Source organism: Sus scrofa, chromosome 7 (genome assembly GCF_054392235.1).
Source record: "Sus scrofa isolate SSC_HxYL_T2T_F1_AM1 chromosome 7, Sscrofa_HxYL_maternal_Yorkshire_Landrace_v2.0, whole genome shotgun sequence".
Classification (NCBI taxonomy): Eukaryota; Metazoa; Chordata; class Mammalia; order Artiodactyla; family Suidae; genus Sus; species Sus scrofa.
Genome location: NC_139389.1, coordinates 101,822,592 through 101,839,898, shown reverse-complemented (window position 1 = coordinate 101,839,898; position 17,307 = coordinate 101,822,592). Strand labels below are relative to the sequence as shown.

The following is a 17,307-nucleotide window of genomic DNA, read 5'->3' as shown; positions in this document are numbered from 1 at the left end:
GTTTGTTTGTTTTTTTGTTTATTTGTGTTTTAGGGCTGCACCCGTGGCAGGCTAAGGGTTGAATTGGGGCTATAGCTGCTGGCCTACTCCACAGCCACAGCAATGTGGGATCCAAGCTGCGTTTGCAACCTACACCACAGCTCACAGCAATGCAGGATCCCCGACCCACTGAGCGAGGCTGGGGATTGAACCTGCATCCTCATGGATACTAGTCGGATTCATTTCCACTGCCCCACAACGGGAACTCCAAAGGTGACTGATTTGAGATTTTTCTTCTTTAATGTGAGCATTTGCAGCTACAAATTTCCCTGTTATTACTGCTTTTGTTGCATCCCATAAGTTTTGGTATTTTGTTTTCATTTTCACTAGCTTCAAGATATTTTCTACTTTCCTTGTGATTTCTTTGACTTATTGGTTTAAGAGATTGATGTTTAACTTCCACAAATTTGTGCACTTTCCAACTTTGCTACTGCTACTGATTTCTATTTTCATTCCACTGTAACTGGGAAAGATCCTTGGTAGATTTCAATCTTCTATAACATGGTAAGACTTTTTTGTGGTCAACTATATGATCCATTCTAGAAAATGTTCTGGGTATGCTTGAAAGAATGTGTATTCTGCTGCTGTTGGGTGGAGTATTCTGTATATACGTTTTAGGTACAATTTTTTATAGTATTGCTCAAGCTATCTGTTTCCTTATAGATCTTCTGTCTGGCTGTTCTATATATTACTGAAAATGGAACACTGAATTCTACTATTATTGTGTGACTATTTCTCCCCTCATTTCCATCCAGGTTTGCCTGATAATTTGGGTACTGTGATGTCAGATGCATATCTGTTACCTCTTCCATTGTTATGGAATTAATATTTTAATCAAGATATAATGCCTACTTTGTCTCTTAAAACAGTTTTTGTTTGATATAAGTATGGCCCTTTATGCTCTCTTTTGGTTGCCATTTTTATGGAATAACTTTTTCCATCCTTTCACTTTCAGACTATGTGTGATTTTTCATCTAAGGTGAGTCTCTTATAGACAGTATATAGTTGCAGTTCATTTAAAAAAAATCCACTCAGCCATTCCATGTCTTTTGATAGAAGAATTTAACCCATTTATATTTAAAGTTAGTACCAATAGGGAAAGACTTACTATAACCACTCTGTTAATTGTTTTTTTTGTCTGTTTTGTAGCTATTCTGTCTGTCTTTCCTGGTCTTGCTGCTTTTCCTTGTGTTTCACTGTTTCTTTTCTTTTCTTTTCTTTTCTTTTTGTATTGACCTTTCTTTGATTCTTTTCTCATTTTCTTTTTGTGTATTTTTTGGGGTGAGGTAGTGGTTACCATAGAGCTTACATAAAACATCTTATAGTTATAACAGCCTATTTTACACTGATAATAACCTTACTTCAATCATACACAAAACTTTACCTTTTAAATATCCCCATTCCTACTTTATGTTATTAATGTCACAAATTATATATAGTACATACATTTATGTAATCTGTTATTTTTATGCTTTTATATTTAAAATTCTATCATAAAAGTGCTTTATACACTACCATTACAATATTATAGAATCTGTATTCATCTATGTATTTCCCTTTATTGTTGAATTTGATATTTTAATATGCTTTTGTATTGCTGTCTACTGTCATTTTGTTTCAACTTGCAGAACTACCTTTAGCATTTCTTATAAGGCATGTCTAATGGTGACAAACTCCTTGGCTTTTGTTTATCTGCAAAGTTCTTATTTCTCCTTCATTTTCAAAGTACAGCATTGCTGGACTAAGTATTCTTGGTTGGCTGTTTTTTTTCTTTCAGCATTTTGAGTGTATCTACCACTTCCTTCTGGCCTGTAATGTTTCTGCTGAGAGAGCCATGATAATCTTATGGGAGCTCCCTTCTATGTGATGAGTTGCATTTGGCTTGTGGCTTTCAAGATTTTCTCTTTATCTTTGACTTTTGACTATCTGATTATCATGTGTCTTGGTGTAAACCTCTTTGGATTCATCCTAGATGGAATAGTTTGAATTTCAATGTCCTTTTCTTTCCTCAGCTTTGGGAAATTTTAAGCCATTACTTTTTCAAATAAGCTGTCTTTTCTCTCTCTTTCTGAAACTCCAATGATGCATATATTACTCTTCTTAGGTTTTCACTTGTCTTCATTTTTTCCTTTTTGTTTTCCTGACTTGATAATTTCAAATATCTTTCTTCAAATTCTTTTTCTGCTTGATTAATAAGCCTGCTATTGAATGCTTCCAGTGATTTTTTCAATCCTGTTATTATAATCTTCAGTTCCAGAGTTTATATCTGGTTCTTTTTTAAGCTTCTATCTCTTTATTGAGATTTTCATTTTGTTCATATATTGTTTTCCTGATTTTGCAATAGTTGCCTAATCTGTGTTCTGTAGATCATTTATATTTAAGAAAATTACCTTGATTTCCCTGTTAGGAAATTTAAAGAACTCTGTGTCTTTGAGGTTGGTTTCTGGAAATTTATTTTGTTCGTTTGGGCCATGTTTCCCCATTTCTTCATGTGCCTTGTGATTTCCCCCCCCTCTTTTTTTATCTTGAGTATTATGTATTTGGAAAACTAGCCACATTGCTCAGTCTTTATGGTCTGGCTTTATACAGGGGAAGATTTTCACCAATCAGCCTGGCTAGAGATTCTGGAGGCCTCCAAAACCTTTTCCAGGGGATATTGACTTCTCTTGGCTCTGTATATAACTTCCTAATCAGATATTCGCTGGATTCTTTTTCAGGATCACGTAAACTCTTATTCCTTCTTTGCCTACAGTGCTGCAGGCTCTCTGGTGCTACAGCAGCAAGCAAACCTACTCCTTTATTCTTAGGCATCCAAAATATGCTGGCTCAAGTACCTTGAATCAGTTGAGACAGAAACCAGGCCTTTGGGCAACCTCCCAGAAAAAAACAGATTGCTAGACACATGCTCCACTCTTCTCCCTTCTACCCAATGGAGAGATTGTGAGTTGGATGGCTTCTCCCCATTGTACTGAGCCATGCTAGCCTCTGTTATCATTTCAGGCTCTCTGGTGTCAATGCAAGCTGCTTCTGGCTCTCTCTTGCTTTCAGGGGCCCAAGGGACCCAAACTATGCTAGTTCCATTAGCACTGCATCAAGCAAGATAGAAACCAGTTCCTTGGGCAGCCTTGTGAAAAGATGCAACATTGGGTGAACATTCTACTCTTCTTTCTCCTTCTCCCTCCGGTTAGAGACTAGAAGCCAGGTTTCTCTGCTGACCATGGTGAGCTGGATTGGCTTGGGGGTGGAGAGATCACTTGGGGGTAAAGTGAAAAGACTCTTCTTACCCATTTTAATGCAGCTGTTCTTGGCTTGTTCTTGGCTTTGCCCTCACTTGGTACTGCAACATCTTAACTGGTTTCTGGAGTTCTCATTAAGGTATTTTGGTCCATATATTGTTAAGTTCATGTCTGTAGGGGAAAGAAGGGTAGGACTTCCTATTCTGCAATCTATTAACTTAATGGTTTTAGCTATACCAGATACAATATTGATAATGAGGCTAAAAAGATTGACTAAAAGTAATAAATGAGTCACAATTTTTCATATAAAATAAAAATGTGATAATCTAGGAAAATAAGACAAGTGAGATCAAATTTAAATTGAAGGTAAATGTGATTTATGGAATTATTAGGTTTCACAAATAATTTGAGAACTTGGTAAATAAACTATATGAGGATATATGAAACAGTTGATTTATTTAGGAGATTAGATGAGAAAGTTGAGAAGAGTAGTGCTTATAAATAGTACCTCAATAAATATTTATGGAAGTGAATTGCTAATTATCTTTAGTTACATAAAGAAAAATTGGAGTTCCCCTTGTGGCTCAGCGGAAACGAATCTGACTAGCATCCATAAGGACACAGGTTTCATCCCTGGCCTTGCTCAGTGGGTTAAGGATCCGGCATTGCCGTGAGCTGTGGTGTAGGCCAGCAGCTACAGCTTTGAATCAGCCTCTAGCTGGGAACCTCCATAAGCTGCAGGAGTGGTCCTAAAAAAAAAAAAAAAAAAAAAGACAAAAAAGAAAAACTGAGTAAATGATGATAAGCAGCTGTTGTCTGGTCCAGTAAATGCCAAATAAGGGGTAATGAATTAGTTTGTAGCAGGAGAGAATTAGGGAAACTTTTCTAAAAATAAGAATCACAAGAAATTAGCATATTTCTTCAAGGACTATTTTATAATTCTCTCTTCTGAGGAATTTAAAGAGAAAAGAGAAGTTGCCATCGTGACTTGGTGGAAATAAATCTGTCTTGTATCCATGGGGACACAGGTTTGATCCCTGGCCTTGCTCAGTGGGTTAAGGATCTGGCATTGCCATGAGCTGTGGTGTAGGTCACAGACACAGCTCAGATTTGGCATTGCTGCAGCTGTGGTAAAGGCCAGCGGCCACAGCTCTGAATTGACCCCTAGCCTGAGACCCTCCATATGCTGGAGGTGCAGCCCTAAAAAGACAAAAAATAAAAAAAGTAGAATAAAAAAATAAAGAGAACTTCATATTTTTTAAGGCAAGTTGCAAGATAATTAACTAGAAGAAAGGTGCAAGAGAATAATCTAGAATAGATTGAATGGCATAAGTCTAAATCCAAAAATATGATAATATACTCCAGGTAAGAGGATAATATACTCCAGGTAAGAGGTAAGAGGTAGTAGGCCCTATATCTGGGTGACAATAGTGAGAATAAATGAAAGAATAAGGGCCAGAATAAAACACAAAGTAATTCAAAAAGAAGGAGCAGTAAGAAAAATAGTACTGGTAACAAAGTTTTTGCTAATGTCTATGGTTTTCCTTCTCTGCTCCCACTCTGATTTATTATTCTGGATGGTCTGCTGTCCTTTGCCTACTCTGCTTGCCGAAGGTTTTCCTTTAATTTATTTACTCACTCACCCATTCAATATGTCTATTGAGAGACAGTAATTGTGCCAGATCCTGGAAACTGTAGCAGTGAACAAGATAGATGAAGTACTGCAAGGAGCTTAGGGTGGAATGGAAGAAAGAGTAGAGAAGATAGAAAAGTACTGTACTGCAAACAGGCTTGCAATAAGGTAGGGGAACTACAAGGCACTAGAGAAAAACATGGGAGAGGTGCTTTTCTCAGATTTGAGAGGTGTAGCAAGCCTCTTGGGGTATCTATAGGATAAGCAGAACTTTTCCAGGGAAAGAGATGGGACAATAACACACTTTGGAAAAGAGGGAACTATGTGCAAATTGAAAGTACCACATGGCTGGAGCAGTGAATTCCAGGTGAGAGTGACAGAGATAAAACTAGAGGTAAGCAGAAGCTAGACTGTAAGCAATTTCAAGACTTTGGGACTTTAAGAAAAAGAAGAAGCTATTAGAGCATGTAAGTCATTAAGGGGCATGAGAGGTTTAGAAGTGCATTAAAAAGATAAAAATTGTAGAAAGAGGATAAAGATAAGCATTTTAAAGATTTTTGGTTTGGACAACTAGATAGTGATGTCATTCTTTGAGATGTGAAGAAGAACAGGTTGAGATTATACATTTAGTTTTAGTCATGTCGAATATGAGATGCTTGTGGAATATTCAAGAAGAGATCTACAATAGATACTTGGAAATAAGTCCAAACTTTAGGGAAAAAACATGAGTTTGCTGAAGCTCTGTAAGTGGATAACCTTGTGCATGCAGAATATAGAATGTGCTTGTGAGGTCTAAGAGAGAACTCTGAATAATAGTGATATTTAATGATGAGGCCCAAAGTAAGAGCGTTCAGAGAAGCTGGAGAAAAAGGAAACATTTTAAAAGGAGAGAATGGAGTTACCGTCATGGCGCAGTGGAAACAAATTTGACTAGGAACCATGAGGTTGCAGGTTCGATCCCTGCCTTGCTCAGCGGGTCAAGGATCTGGTGTTGCTGTAAGCTACGGTGTAAGTTGTAGATGTGGCTTGGATCTGGCTTTGCTGTGGCTGTGGAGTCTGATTAGACCCCCAGCCTGGGAACCTCCATATACTGTGGGTGTGACACCCCCCAAAAAAACAAAAATACCAAAAAAAAAAAAAAAAAAAAAAAGAGAGAGAACAATGCCAAGGAAGAGAGCTGTTTTAACTGGGTGTGATTCACAGTAGCACCAACTCTGACATACCTTCCTTTAGGTTTTCCCTTTCTCATATACCTTAATAATAGTTTTGTATGCACCCATTTTCTTAAAACGCAACCCTCAGAGGTTGCAGCCAGATTATCTGATAAATTTATCTAAAATTAATGGATTCTAAAGGCTTAATGTGTTATCCCATGCAGTTAACAGATTTTCATTGAAGTAGTAGTGTTTTTTTTTAAGATAATGCCTTCACTTTAAAGAACAATTTAAAAAATAATAACAGTAATAACTACTACTAGTAGCAATAGTAACGATAATAGCAGCTAACATTTATTGAGTGACTACTGTCTACCAAACACTTCACAGTTCAATCTTCACAACAACCTATAGATACTCTTATTATCCTCATTTTACAGATAGAGAAATGGATGCACAGAGATACTGAACACTTGGTAGTAAGTAGGGAAATAAAGATTTGATCACAGGTAGTTTAATCCTAGAGTATGTTTTCTTTAAAATGAGCCAATGAGGACAGGTGTTTGAGACCTGCAGATTTTTCGCTGTATTTTAAAAACACATAAAAAAGGCAAGTACTTACTCTGCTTATATATATGCCTGAATTTGAGCAGCACATCAACTTAGAGGGTTCAGGCCTACCTATTTAAAAGTGTTTCATTGCCTTCTTAAATTAGAATTAACATTTGTGACTTATAATACTTTAAATACTAAGGGGTTTTAATGGACTAGATTTATCATTACAGAAAATATTTATCAAACCTGTGGTAGTGGGAGGAAGGACAGGTTTCTTACAGATTTAAGATCACTATCATTAAAATAATGATGGCAAAAATACAATATCTAACATTTACTTATGATTAAAATATGTGAACAAGAAGAAGCTGTAAGGTTATAAACAGAAAATCATTCATTATAAAATAAAATAGAATTAAATCTAATTCTGAAACCTTTGAGTATTAAGATCAGCGGAAGAAACCCTAAAACTCATAAAATTCAATGACTAGAGCAAGACTATATATAAAGTAGAAAAAGTGAAGCCTCATAGAAAGTTAGGAGCTGAAGATAAACTAACATATCTCAAAATTTTCACTGAATAGTTCTGGGAAGAATTTTAATGAATGACATTTATCTCAACTGCATCCCACTGAACCCTATTCTATTATAAAACAAATGTCTTTCTCTAATAAAAGAGTAATGTCTTCAAGTAAGTGTGTCTTTAAGATAAAATTATTTTGAAATTAAAATAAACCTATTTGAAACCTGGGATGAAAGCGCTAGTCTTTGAGAATCCATTCGGCAATTCCATTCAGAGGAAAAGATACTTGAAAATGAGGGCAATGCTGAGTCAGTTTTGAAATAGAGCCATGTGAAATCCCTTACTTCAGTAGTGACTCGACTAATGATTATCGCACTTTCTTGCTGCTGAAGTAGTAAAATCTCTCTCTCTTTTTTTTTTTTTTGGTCATCTTTTGTCTTTTTAGGGCTGCACCCTCGGCATATGGAGGTTCCCAGGCTAGGGGTTTAATTGAAGCTACAGCTGCCAGCCTATGCCAGAGCCACAGCAACGCCAGATCTGAGCCACGTCTGTGAACTACACCACAGCTCACGGCAATACCGGATCCTTAACCCACTGAGTGAGGCAAGGGATTGAACCCGTAACTACACGGTTCCTAGTTGGATTCGTTTCCACTGCGCCACGATGGGAACTAAAGTAGTAAAATCTCTTAATTCATTCAAAGAAGGGAATCACTTCTTTCTGTAACTCAAATCCTGAAGCCTCTATTCCACCCATTTTACAGTTTGTTCAAATAAGAATCTCCAGAAATTAGCATAGAATTTCATACCTAGTTAAATGAAGAAAGATGCCTTTTCACCAAGTTAGGATGCAGCAGATAAATGATTCTGCACTCTAGGGATGTTTCTGAGTAATAACTAATGTTGGCTACTGCATTAGAATGAGAATTGAAACACATCCTTACTATACCATTGTTTTTATCAACATAACTTTATTAACCCAGAAACCGCTTGTCCAGGAAGATAAAACAGCAAATAACTTTGCTATTCAATCTAGGAACTTTCTAAAAGACTCATTAGCTTTTTTTTTTTTTTTTTTTTTCTTTTTAGAACTGCACCCACAGCAAATGGGGGTTCCCAGGCTAGGGGTTGAATTGGAGCTGAAGCTGCTGGCCTATGCCACAGCCACAGCAATGCCAGATTCGAGCCATGTCTGCAACCTATACCACAGCTCATGCAATGCCAGATCCTTTACCCACTGAGTGAGGCCAGGGATAGAACTTGTGTCCTCATGGATGCTAGTCAGATTCATTTCCACAGAGCCACGACGGGAACTCCAAGACCCATTAGCTTTTAGATAGTATCAAGGACAATTTACACACCAAGATTCTGTTACACCCTCACCCCCATATCCTTGCATAGGAGGCAGCCCCTTCACTGATCTGATGCAGAGCACCTTTCCAGAGAGCGAGGCATGCTGTGGGCACAGGGCCCTGGCCTCCACTGCTGGCCATGAGGTGGCCTATTGTAGGACTGTCAATTGGCCTGGGCTGCCTGGCCTGAAAAGTGGGTGGGAAGAAAACTGGGGAGGGTTCCTGGAGTTTAGCACAAAAGATCACATTAATCGCAAGTTTGGCATTGATTTCACTTTTTAAGGCAAGAAAATGAAAGAGATATTTGTATGACAAAAGTTCCTCCAGGGGTGAAACATACAGATTATTTTGTGATTGGGAGTGGAATCGCCACCAGATACTTACATACCACGGCCTAGTTCACTGTGAAATATACAACTACCTGAGACGGAAAAGTGAGCCTCATGTTAAGACACAAAGGGAGACAGTACTGAAAGGTTTAATATTGCTTAAGATGAAAGTATTACCAAAGGAATTGATGGATTCACTATAATAGCCATTAAAATCCCAAAGGCCTTTCTTCCTCCCAGAATGGAAAAGCCAATCCTTATATTCATATGGAATGGCAACAAACAATATTGAAAAAGAACATGGTTGAAAGACTCTCATTTCCTGATTTCAAAACTCACAACAAAGCTATAGTAATTAAAACTGTGTAATGCTAGTATAATGGCAGACATATAGATCCCCATGGAATATAGAGTCCAGAAATAAACTAATTCATCTACAGTAAACTGGTTTTTGACAAGGGTGCCAAGACCATTCAATGGGGCAAGAATCGTCTCTTCAACAAATGGCACCAGGACACCTGGATATCCACATGCAAAAGAATGACTGGATCACTATCTTACACTGTACACAAAAAATTAACTCAACATGGATCAATAACCTAAATATCAGAGCTAAGACCATATAACTCTTAGAACAAAACATAGGAGTAAAGTTTCATGACTTTGGATCTGGCAACAAATTCTTTGACAGGATACCAAAAGCACACATGATAAAAGAAAACTTAAATATATTGAACTTCACCAAAATTAAAAACTTTCATGCAGTAAAGAATATTATCAGGAAAGTGGGAGTTCCTGTTATGGTTCAGTGGTTAATGAACCCAACTAGCATCCATGAGGTTGTGGGTTCAATCTCTGGCCTCGTTCAGTGGGTTAAGGATCTGGCATTGCTATGAGCTGTGGTGCAGGTTGCAGACGCAGGCTTGGATCCCGTGTTGCTGTGGCTGTGGCATAGGCTGGTGGCTACAGCTCCAATTCGACCCCTAACCTGGGAACCTCCATATGCTGCAGGTGTGGCCCTAAAACAGAGGAAAGACAAATACCACTGAATTATTCATTTTAAATGATTAATTTTATATTATGTGAAATTCACCTCAATTAAAAAAAAGATCAGGAGTTCCCGTCGTGGCGCAGTGGTTAACGAATCCGACTAGGAACCATGAGGTTGCGGGTTCGGTCCCTGCCCTTGCTCAGTGGGTTAAGGATCTGGCGTTGCCGTGAGCTGTGGTGTAGGTTGCAGACGCGGCTCGGATCCTGCGTTGCTGTGGCTCTGGCGTAGGCCAGTGGCTACAGCTCCGACCCCCTAGCCTGGGAACCTCCATATGCCGTGAGAGCAGCCCAAAGAAATAGCAAAAAAGACAAAAAAAAAAAAAAAAAAAAAAAAAGATCAACAGGACACTGATGATTGGTTTTGTGTGGACTCTGGCAGCCATGGTGATTCGCTTGATGTTCCAGAAACCAGAGAAATCTACCAACTAGAGAAATTATGGATCCTGTATTCTATGATGTTTAGTCTAGATAGCATCTGTAACATTGTCTGAAGACTCCATCTTAGACTTGAAGATGACACTTCATCTCTGACTCCAGTGGAATTTGAGTATGAATGAAATGAAATGAACTGCTTTAGTTATTTCAGATTTAGGATGATTTGCTTCTCTGAAAAACATAGCTCCTTATCTTGACCTAGTTTGGTTAGGTTATTGTTAATGAAAGCCTTATCTATCTCTTGGGTACTCATGCTGACTGACACCTGAAGATTGTAGTTAAATGACTGAATACACCAAAAAATCAATATGTTCAAAACACAACTTTAACATGTGGTCTTTATTCCCGGAGACACCAGTAGGATTTCCTGGAATTAGCATTGGCCCTTTTGCTCAACCTGAGCTTTGCTCAGGTTTTAATTAACTTTGTTTATATGCAAATCTGTTCTATAGAATAGAAAGGCCAAAATTAAAGTAAAACAAAGCCACACACCATACATATAAAATCCTTGCCTTGCTGTGTCCACCAATCTTAAAATTTTATATCATGATCTTTACCCAATTCTACTCAAACTGCCACAATGAAAGACTCAATTTAAACCTAGCTTCAAAATATCACAAACATCTCAATGTCGAACCCACAGTGAGATGCTACTAAGGCACTGTTAAGGTGGTGTTCTCCCTGGCTATAGTAACCTGTTTTTTGTGGGGAGCCATCATTCAACAGTCTTAGGGGCATCAGGAGACTTAGTCAAGACTAACCCCTTTACACCAAAGCCCAAGATCCTTGATTTGACAATAGCAAGTTCCTCTAGGCCCCATGACCCTACTGCTTTGAGGAATGGGATTGATTCTAATCACCAAAGTGAGATAAGTAAATCTCATGTTCAGCTGAACACTGGTTTTTTCTCCTTGAGCTCCCCAAGTGCTAAGTTTCTTTTTTCTTTCTTTCTTTCTTTCTTTCTTTCTTTCTTTCTTTCTTTCTTTCTTTCTTTCTTTCTTTCTTTCTTTCTTTCTTTCTTTCTTTCTTTCTTTCTTTCCTTTCTCTCTTTCTCTCTTTCTCCCTTTCTCCCTTTCTCCCTTTCTCCCTTTCTCTCTCTCTCTTTCTCTCTTTCTCTCTTTCTCTCTTTCTCTCTTTCTCTCTTTCTTTCTCTTTCCTTTCACATATCCCAGTCTAAACCTAAGTCTATGCCTCTTCCAGGCCAGACTCCTACTTCTTAAATGTATTTGAGTTATACCCCAAATCTGTGTAATTTAGAATTATAGTGGCCACTATGGGGAACTTTTGTTACGAAGAAAATTGAGAGGCATTGTAGGACAAAAAACAGAAACAAAATTCCAAACATCTAATGGGCTGGATATTTTTGATTGGTATGAGGAAATATCCAAAAGAAATTCAGATTTCAAAATTGCTTCAAGAAATTCCTTAGCCAAGAAAAATAAAATTGTGAATGACTTAAAATAATGCTTCTTTAGATTCTCCAAAAATCACTTCTTGAAACTAGTGGACTTTATCTTATTATTTCTGTTTCTCCATCCTCTTTTCTCCCATTTCCCTCTGCCATCTCTCCCTCTGCTCCACTCCCCATTACTTTTGGTGGGTCAGAAATTTCCAAAACTCAGTTACTTATTAAAGTTTAACTTCATTCAGAACAGAAAATAATCCCCTTATGACTGATTTTAAGCTCTGTTCTTCCTCTAAGCTGAGAGTCATTAATGAATTTCCAAAGCCTAGAAAAGGGAGAGCAAAATTTGCAGAGGAATTTGGAATAAACTTAAGAACATACCCAGGCCTTCCAGGTATAAAACAATTAGTTCATATGTTAGTAGAAACTTGAGATGCAAAAAAAATATTCCATGAGAAAAGCAGAATGGGAGAACCTGAGGGTGACTCAAAAGAACCTAAATTGCACAGGAAACGAGAAGGGGTAAGAAAAGCTATCTACAGAAGTTGGTCGAAGTCTTATGGAGGCTTTTCCTAAAATCCTTCCTGAGAAAGTAGATTGGACTCTCAGTCTTACAAACAAGGAGAGGATGAGAACACTGGAGACTTCAGGGATAGGCTCTTTAACAGCTTTGGACACACTCAGGAATAGATCTTAAAGCAGATGGGATTCTTAATCCACCCCTAGTTTTTTGAAAATAGTTTTAAGCCAAGTAGAAGATTTAATATGCAAGCAAAAAAAAAAAAAAAAAAAAAAAAAGGAAATAATACCATTGCTAGAACTCAAGCATACTGCTGAATATTTTGAGAGTCAGAATAAAAATCATGTTCCTACCAGGGGGTCAGTAAATCCTAAAAGGGGGGAATCTTTTGAAAAAGACACTTATAGATACTATACATAAAAAAGACATCAGATCTCGCTCTGGAATTTGATGTGTTTTTTGCAGTTATAGCACATTTTAGTTTCAACTAGCCATGGTTCTCATGATCAACAGCCCATGCTGTTGTGTGACAGTACTGAACAGTGCAGTTTCAGACAATGTTTAGACCTAGAAAGTCATTCATAACATATGATAATTTTAGGAGTTCCCGTTGTGACTCAGTGGTTAACGAATCCGACAAGGAACCATGAGGTTGTGGGTTCAATCCCTGGCCTCGCTCAGTGGGTTAAGGATCCAGCGTTGCCGTAAGCTGTGGTGTAGGTTACAGACATGGCTCAGATCCCACGTTGCTGTGGCTCTGGTGTAGGCCGGCGGCTGCAGCTCCAATTCGACCCCTAGCCTGGGAACATCCATATGCCGTGGAAGCAGCCCAAGAAATGGCAAAAAGACAAAAAGAAAAAAAAAAAAGTGTACATATATATATATATATATATATATATATATATATATGACAATTTAAAAACTAATTATATGACATAAGTACCGGATGATTCTAAGTATAAGCTTCGAAAATTCATGAATAGGAGAAAAAAGCATAGGATAGATAGTACATGCCAAAATGTTTACAGAGTTATTCTAGGAAGCAGGATTATAATTGTTTTCTTATTTTCTTTTTTCTCTTCTGTATTTTCTAAACATTTGACAATAAACCTGTATTATTAGGAAGTTAAAAAAATTTAAAAAAAGGACATTGGAAAAAGAACTACCTGTGTTAGCTAAAATTTAAAGGGAAAATAAAGTGTGTTAATGAGGGGGATTTTTTTGTCTTACCCTTAAATTCCCAGGGAGAAATTTCTCTAAATATTAAAAAACAACCTCGCCAAAACCTTTTTTTGTTTTTAAATTGATATAGAGGCATACACTATCAACCTTAAACTATACCACTGTTACACAATCTCTCCCTTGGGATAAAAAACTACTTAGTAGGTATCTGCAATAATCCTTTTGATAGTTCCATGTCATTCATAACTGTTACCCTTGGACATTTAACAAAAGAATATTCTTTCTTCCTCTGTGATATCATATTGCTAACTTGATAGGCAGGGTGTACTGTATAAATGGAATTGTTAGATTAAGTATTTTCCTGATGGTTTTCTTCTTCAAATTCCCGAGGACTGCCCTATTGCAATGAGATTACAGCTAATTTTGGAATTTAAACCAACCCTAAATTGAAGATCTCAAGGAGATGCCAGACATTTTTCATTGTATGGGTAAACTTTAAGAAATATAAGGAGGATTACTGTGGCTGAATCCAATAATATTCAAATCAAGCCATTGAAACCTATACTCTTTTGAACCAGAAGCGAAAGAAGCACTTACATGTAAATGTAGGTAGAGAGAAGATTCAGCATATTTTGTACTAGTTCTTGTAACACTTCTTTCCTCCAATCAAAAAGCTGAATGGGTGGGGATATGAATTTGTTTAGTACAACAGATCCATAATAGAAGAGTCATTTTCCACTTCAATGTACTGGCAATCTCTAAACCTGTTTTATCTTCAGTGCCTCCTTAACAGTGCCTCTCTGTATAGATTTATGTTCTGCTTTCTTTAATGACTGGGTCAAAATAGTCAATATTTTTTGCCTCCTCTAACAAAATAAAAAATATGCCTTGACTGTTACATTGCAAGGATTTACTGAAACACTCTCCTACTTTTCACAAATCCTCAACCAGGACCTTCAGGACTTTATACTTCCCTGTGATTCTACTCTCATTCAACATGTGGATAACTTTTTGTTGTGTTCTAAAGATGGAGTAAGCTCTAAGACTGATTTTGTCTATCTACTTAATTTACAAAGAGGATAAATTTTCCAAAGAGAAGATAAAATTTTGTCTTAGGTAAAGTTCATTACCTAGAATGTGATTTATCTCAAGGAAGTAAGTCTCTTACTCCTGACAGAATATGGACTTAAAAAAACTTCCCCATGCCAGTAACTAAAAGATAATTAAAAAGATTCTCGAGTCTCACTGACGACTGCAGGCCCTGGGTTCCCAACTTTTCTGAAATCGCCATGCCAATATAAGACTTAACCAAGTCCTTAGAAAGTGAACCTCTTCCTCCCTGGGCACCAAACATGAACAAGCCTGAGTTAAAATTAGCTTCCTACCTAATTATCAGAAAACTTCATTTCTAGAATATGATCCTTTGCCAGAGGCAAATCTTACCAGATGGCACAACTCTCTGAGCACACCATAGATTTCAGTTAGCTAGGGACAAGAGGGTTAATATATGCATTGACACTAGATGTGCTTTTGGGTTATTCTTTGACTCTGAAATGCCTAGGAAACAAGGAAGGGTTCTTGACTTCAGCAGGGATCCCAATTAAGAATAGTTAGCAATTTATAGAATTTTAAAGTGCTCTAAAGCTTCCTAGGGAAGCGGCTATTATAAAAATAGGAGCTCAAACAATAGGAGATAATATGGAGCTAAAGGAAATGACTAATCATCATGCCAGACAGATAGCCCTCACTAAAATTATAGCCCTTATAATAGAGTTCAAAGCCTCTATTATAGAATGCCAGTGATCAGCTCCTAAGTCAGAAAAGAGGTACTGGGAGAAATGTGGATGTAAGGTGTACTATTAGCTATTTAGCAGCACTAAAGGACCTCAAATGGAACCTTGTAAAAATTTTACATGAAATTACCCACCAGTGAAAGAAGAAATTTGCCACCATAAATAATTAACTTTGATGGAAAGCTTTTTTTTTTTTTTTTTTTTCCCTATCTCATTTGTCACCAATATAATCCTGGTAAAACTATAAAGGTGGGATATGAATAAGAGCCCAAACCTCAGGGCCCCCTTAAACACCTCCAAAGGGATTTCAAAAAACTACTCTCTAGGTTCTGAATATGTCTTGCTCATTGTTTGCTTATTCTTGGGATAGGTTGAAGCCTTTTCTTGATAGAGTGTTACAACTCTTAATAATAACAGAATTTTCTTTCTTTCTCTCTTTTTTTTTTTTGTCCTTTTACCATTTCTTGGGCCACTCCCGTGGCATATGGAGGTTCCCAGGCTAGGGGGCGAATCGGAGCTGTAGCTGCTGGGCCTACACCACAGCCACAGCAACACGGGATCCTTAACCCACTGAGCAAGGCCAGGAATCGAACCTGCAACCTCATGGTTCCTAGTCAGATCTGTTAACCACTGAGCCACGACGGGAACTCCAGAATTTTCTTGATTTTGTATTCCCAATCCAGGAAGTTCTGACCACTCTTTCTAAAGATGTAGGCACTTATTTTACTGGGCCTATTACTAAAGAGTTTTGGAAAGCTGTGCCACTTGCTAAGAAACTTCACCGTCAATTTCACCACCAATCCTTAGGAAAGGTAGAGAACAAACTTAAGTCTGAAAATCAAATCAGCTAAACTCAGAGACTCTTGAACTTCCATGGCTTAAGGTATTATCTTCAATGTCAATGAGATCAAATCTTTCTGTGGTTCATTAACTCTCACATACATCAAGGGATACCATCTTTGATTCTAAATTCCACACTATTGCAAGTAGACACTGCTAAATATTGCAAGGAATTATTCATACCATATACCAAGTCTTATAAACAGGTATGAGCAGTCTTTCTTCAACATCCTTCTAAATAACCCTTGCATAACCTAAAGTCCAGAGAAGTGGTCTTTTGGAAGAGATGTCAGAGAAGGACAGCTCTGGAACCCCACTAGACCTTATCAAGTGCTGTTAGTAATTAGCACAGCAAAACAACTCTTTGATCTTTGGATTCATGTCTCTCATAGAGGCATAATCCATTTCTGAATTTGCACGTCTTAAGCTGAGCAGTTTTTAGAAATATTATAGAAGCAGATACTTCTCTGAAAGAGACATCTTCCATCTAAGACCTTTGCCCACATGAATGCAAGGTGCTTCTACCCAAGGTCCATAGCATAAGTTGGCTGATTGCCACACTTTTATTTGCATTCTGTTGTTCTTTATTTTCATTACTATTTTTTCCCCTTTCTTTTCCTGGTTTAATATTTGTTTTAAATATGTTACCTATATTATCTTATTATTGCACTTCATTCGTATCCCTAATTATTCATTGCTAAGTGTTTAATACTTGGCTGTTATTCATGGTGAGCTAAGTAAAGGAGAGAGCCAAATTGGTTTTGCACTACACATTTTTCTTTGGTAGCCACCCAGATTCCTTTGGTTCCACTTCCTATAATGAATCTGTTGATTTCCTGGGAAACTGGACTCAACTATTAAGTGACTTTACCTGAAGACAAACTATATAACAGGCCAAAGAGATGGAAATCTAAAACCCCTTGGAGGTCATACCTAGAAGACAAGGTTCCTTACTCCACCACAATAATATGCTAAACTAGCTTTTGTAACCAAATTGTAACAGAAATAGAACTTACAAGGGAACTAGGAAACAACCATGTATTATTTAGAGGCTATCTCACTTTTTATACTGTCTTACTTATAAGTAACATACTATTTTTCTTTTGTTTCAGATCCACTAAATGGTCTCAACACTTAAAATTTTATTGTATGGTACAGAATCATTTTTGAGTGGCTCCAAATGTTGTTAACATGTCTAATAGGCACATAGGGATATTTTGGCCTCAACTAGTCCATTGGTTATACTCCAGTGACTAATATTG

General features: G+C 37.4%; 1 protein-coding gene across 47 annotated transcripts in view; it reads right to left on the bottom strand.

The window, feature by feature from the left end:
• GPHN (gephyrin) overlaps positions 1-17,307 on the bottom strand; it is a 567,426-nt gene that overhangs the window by 137,567 nt on the left and 412,552 nt on the right. For 2 of the 47 annotated variants that reach the window (XM_084966170.1, XM_084966171.1), the window contains exon 1: positions 3,324-3,446. In XM_084966170.1, the coding sequence (XP_084822296.1) occupies positions 3,324-3,327 (4 nt within the window). In that variant the 5' untranslated portion in view covers positions 3,328-3,446. 47 annotated transcript variants of the gene reach the window in all.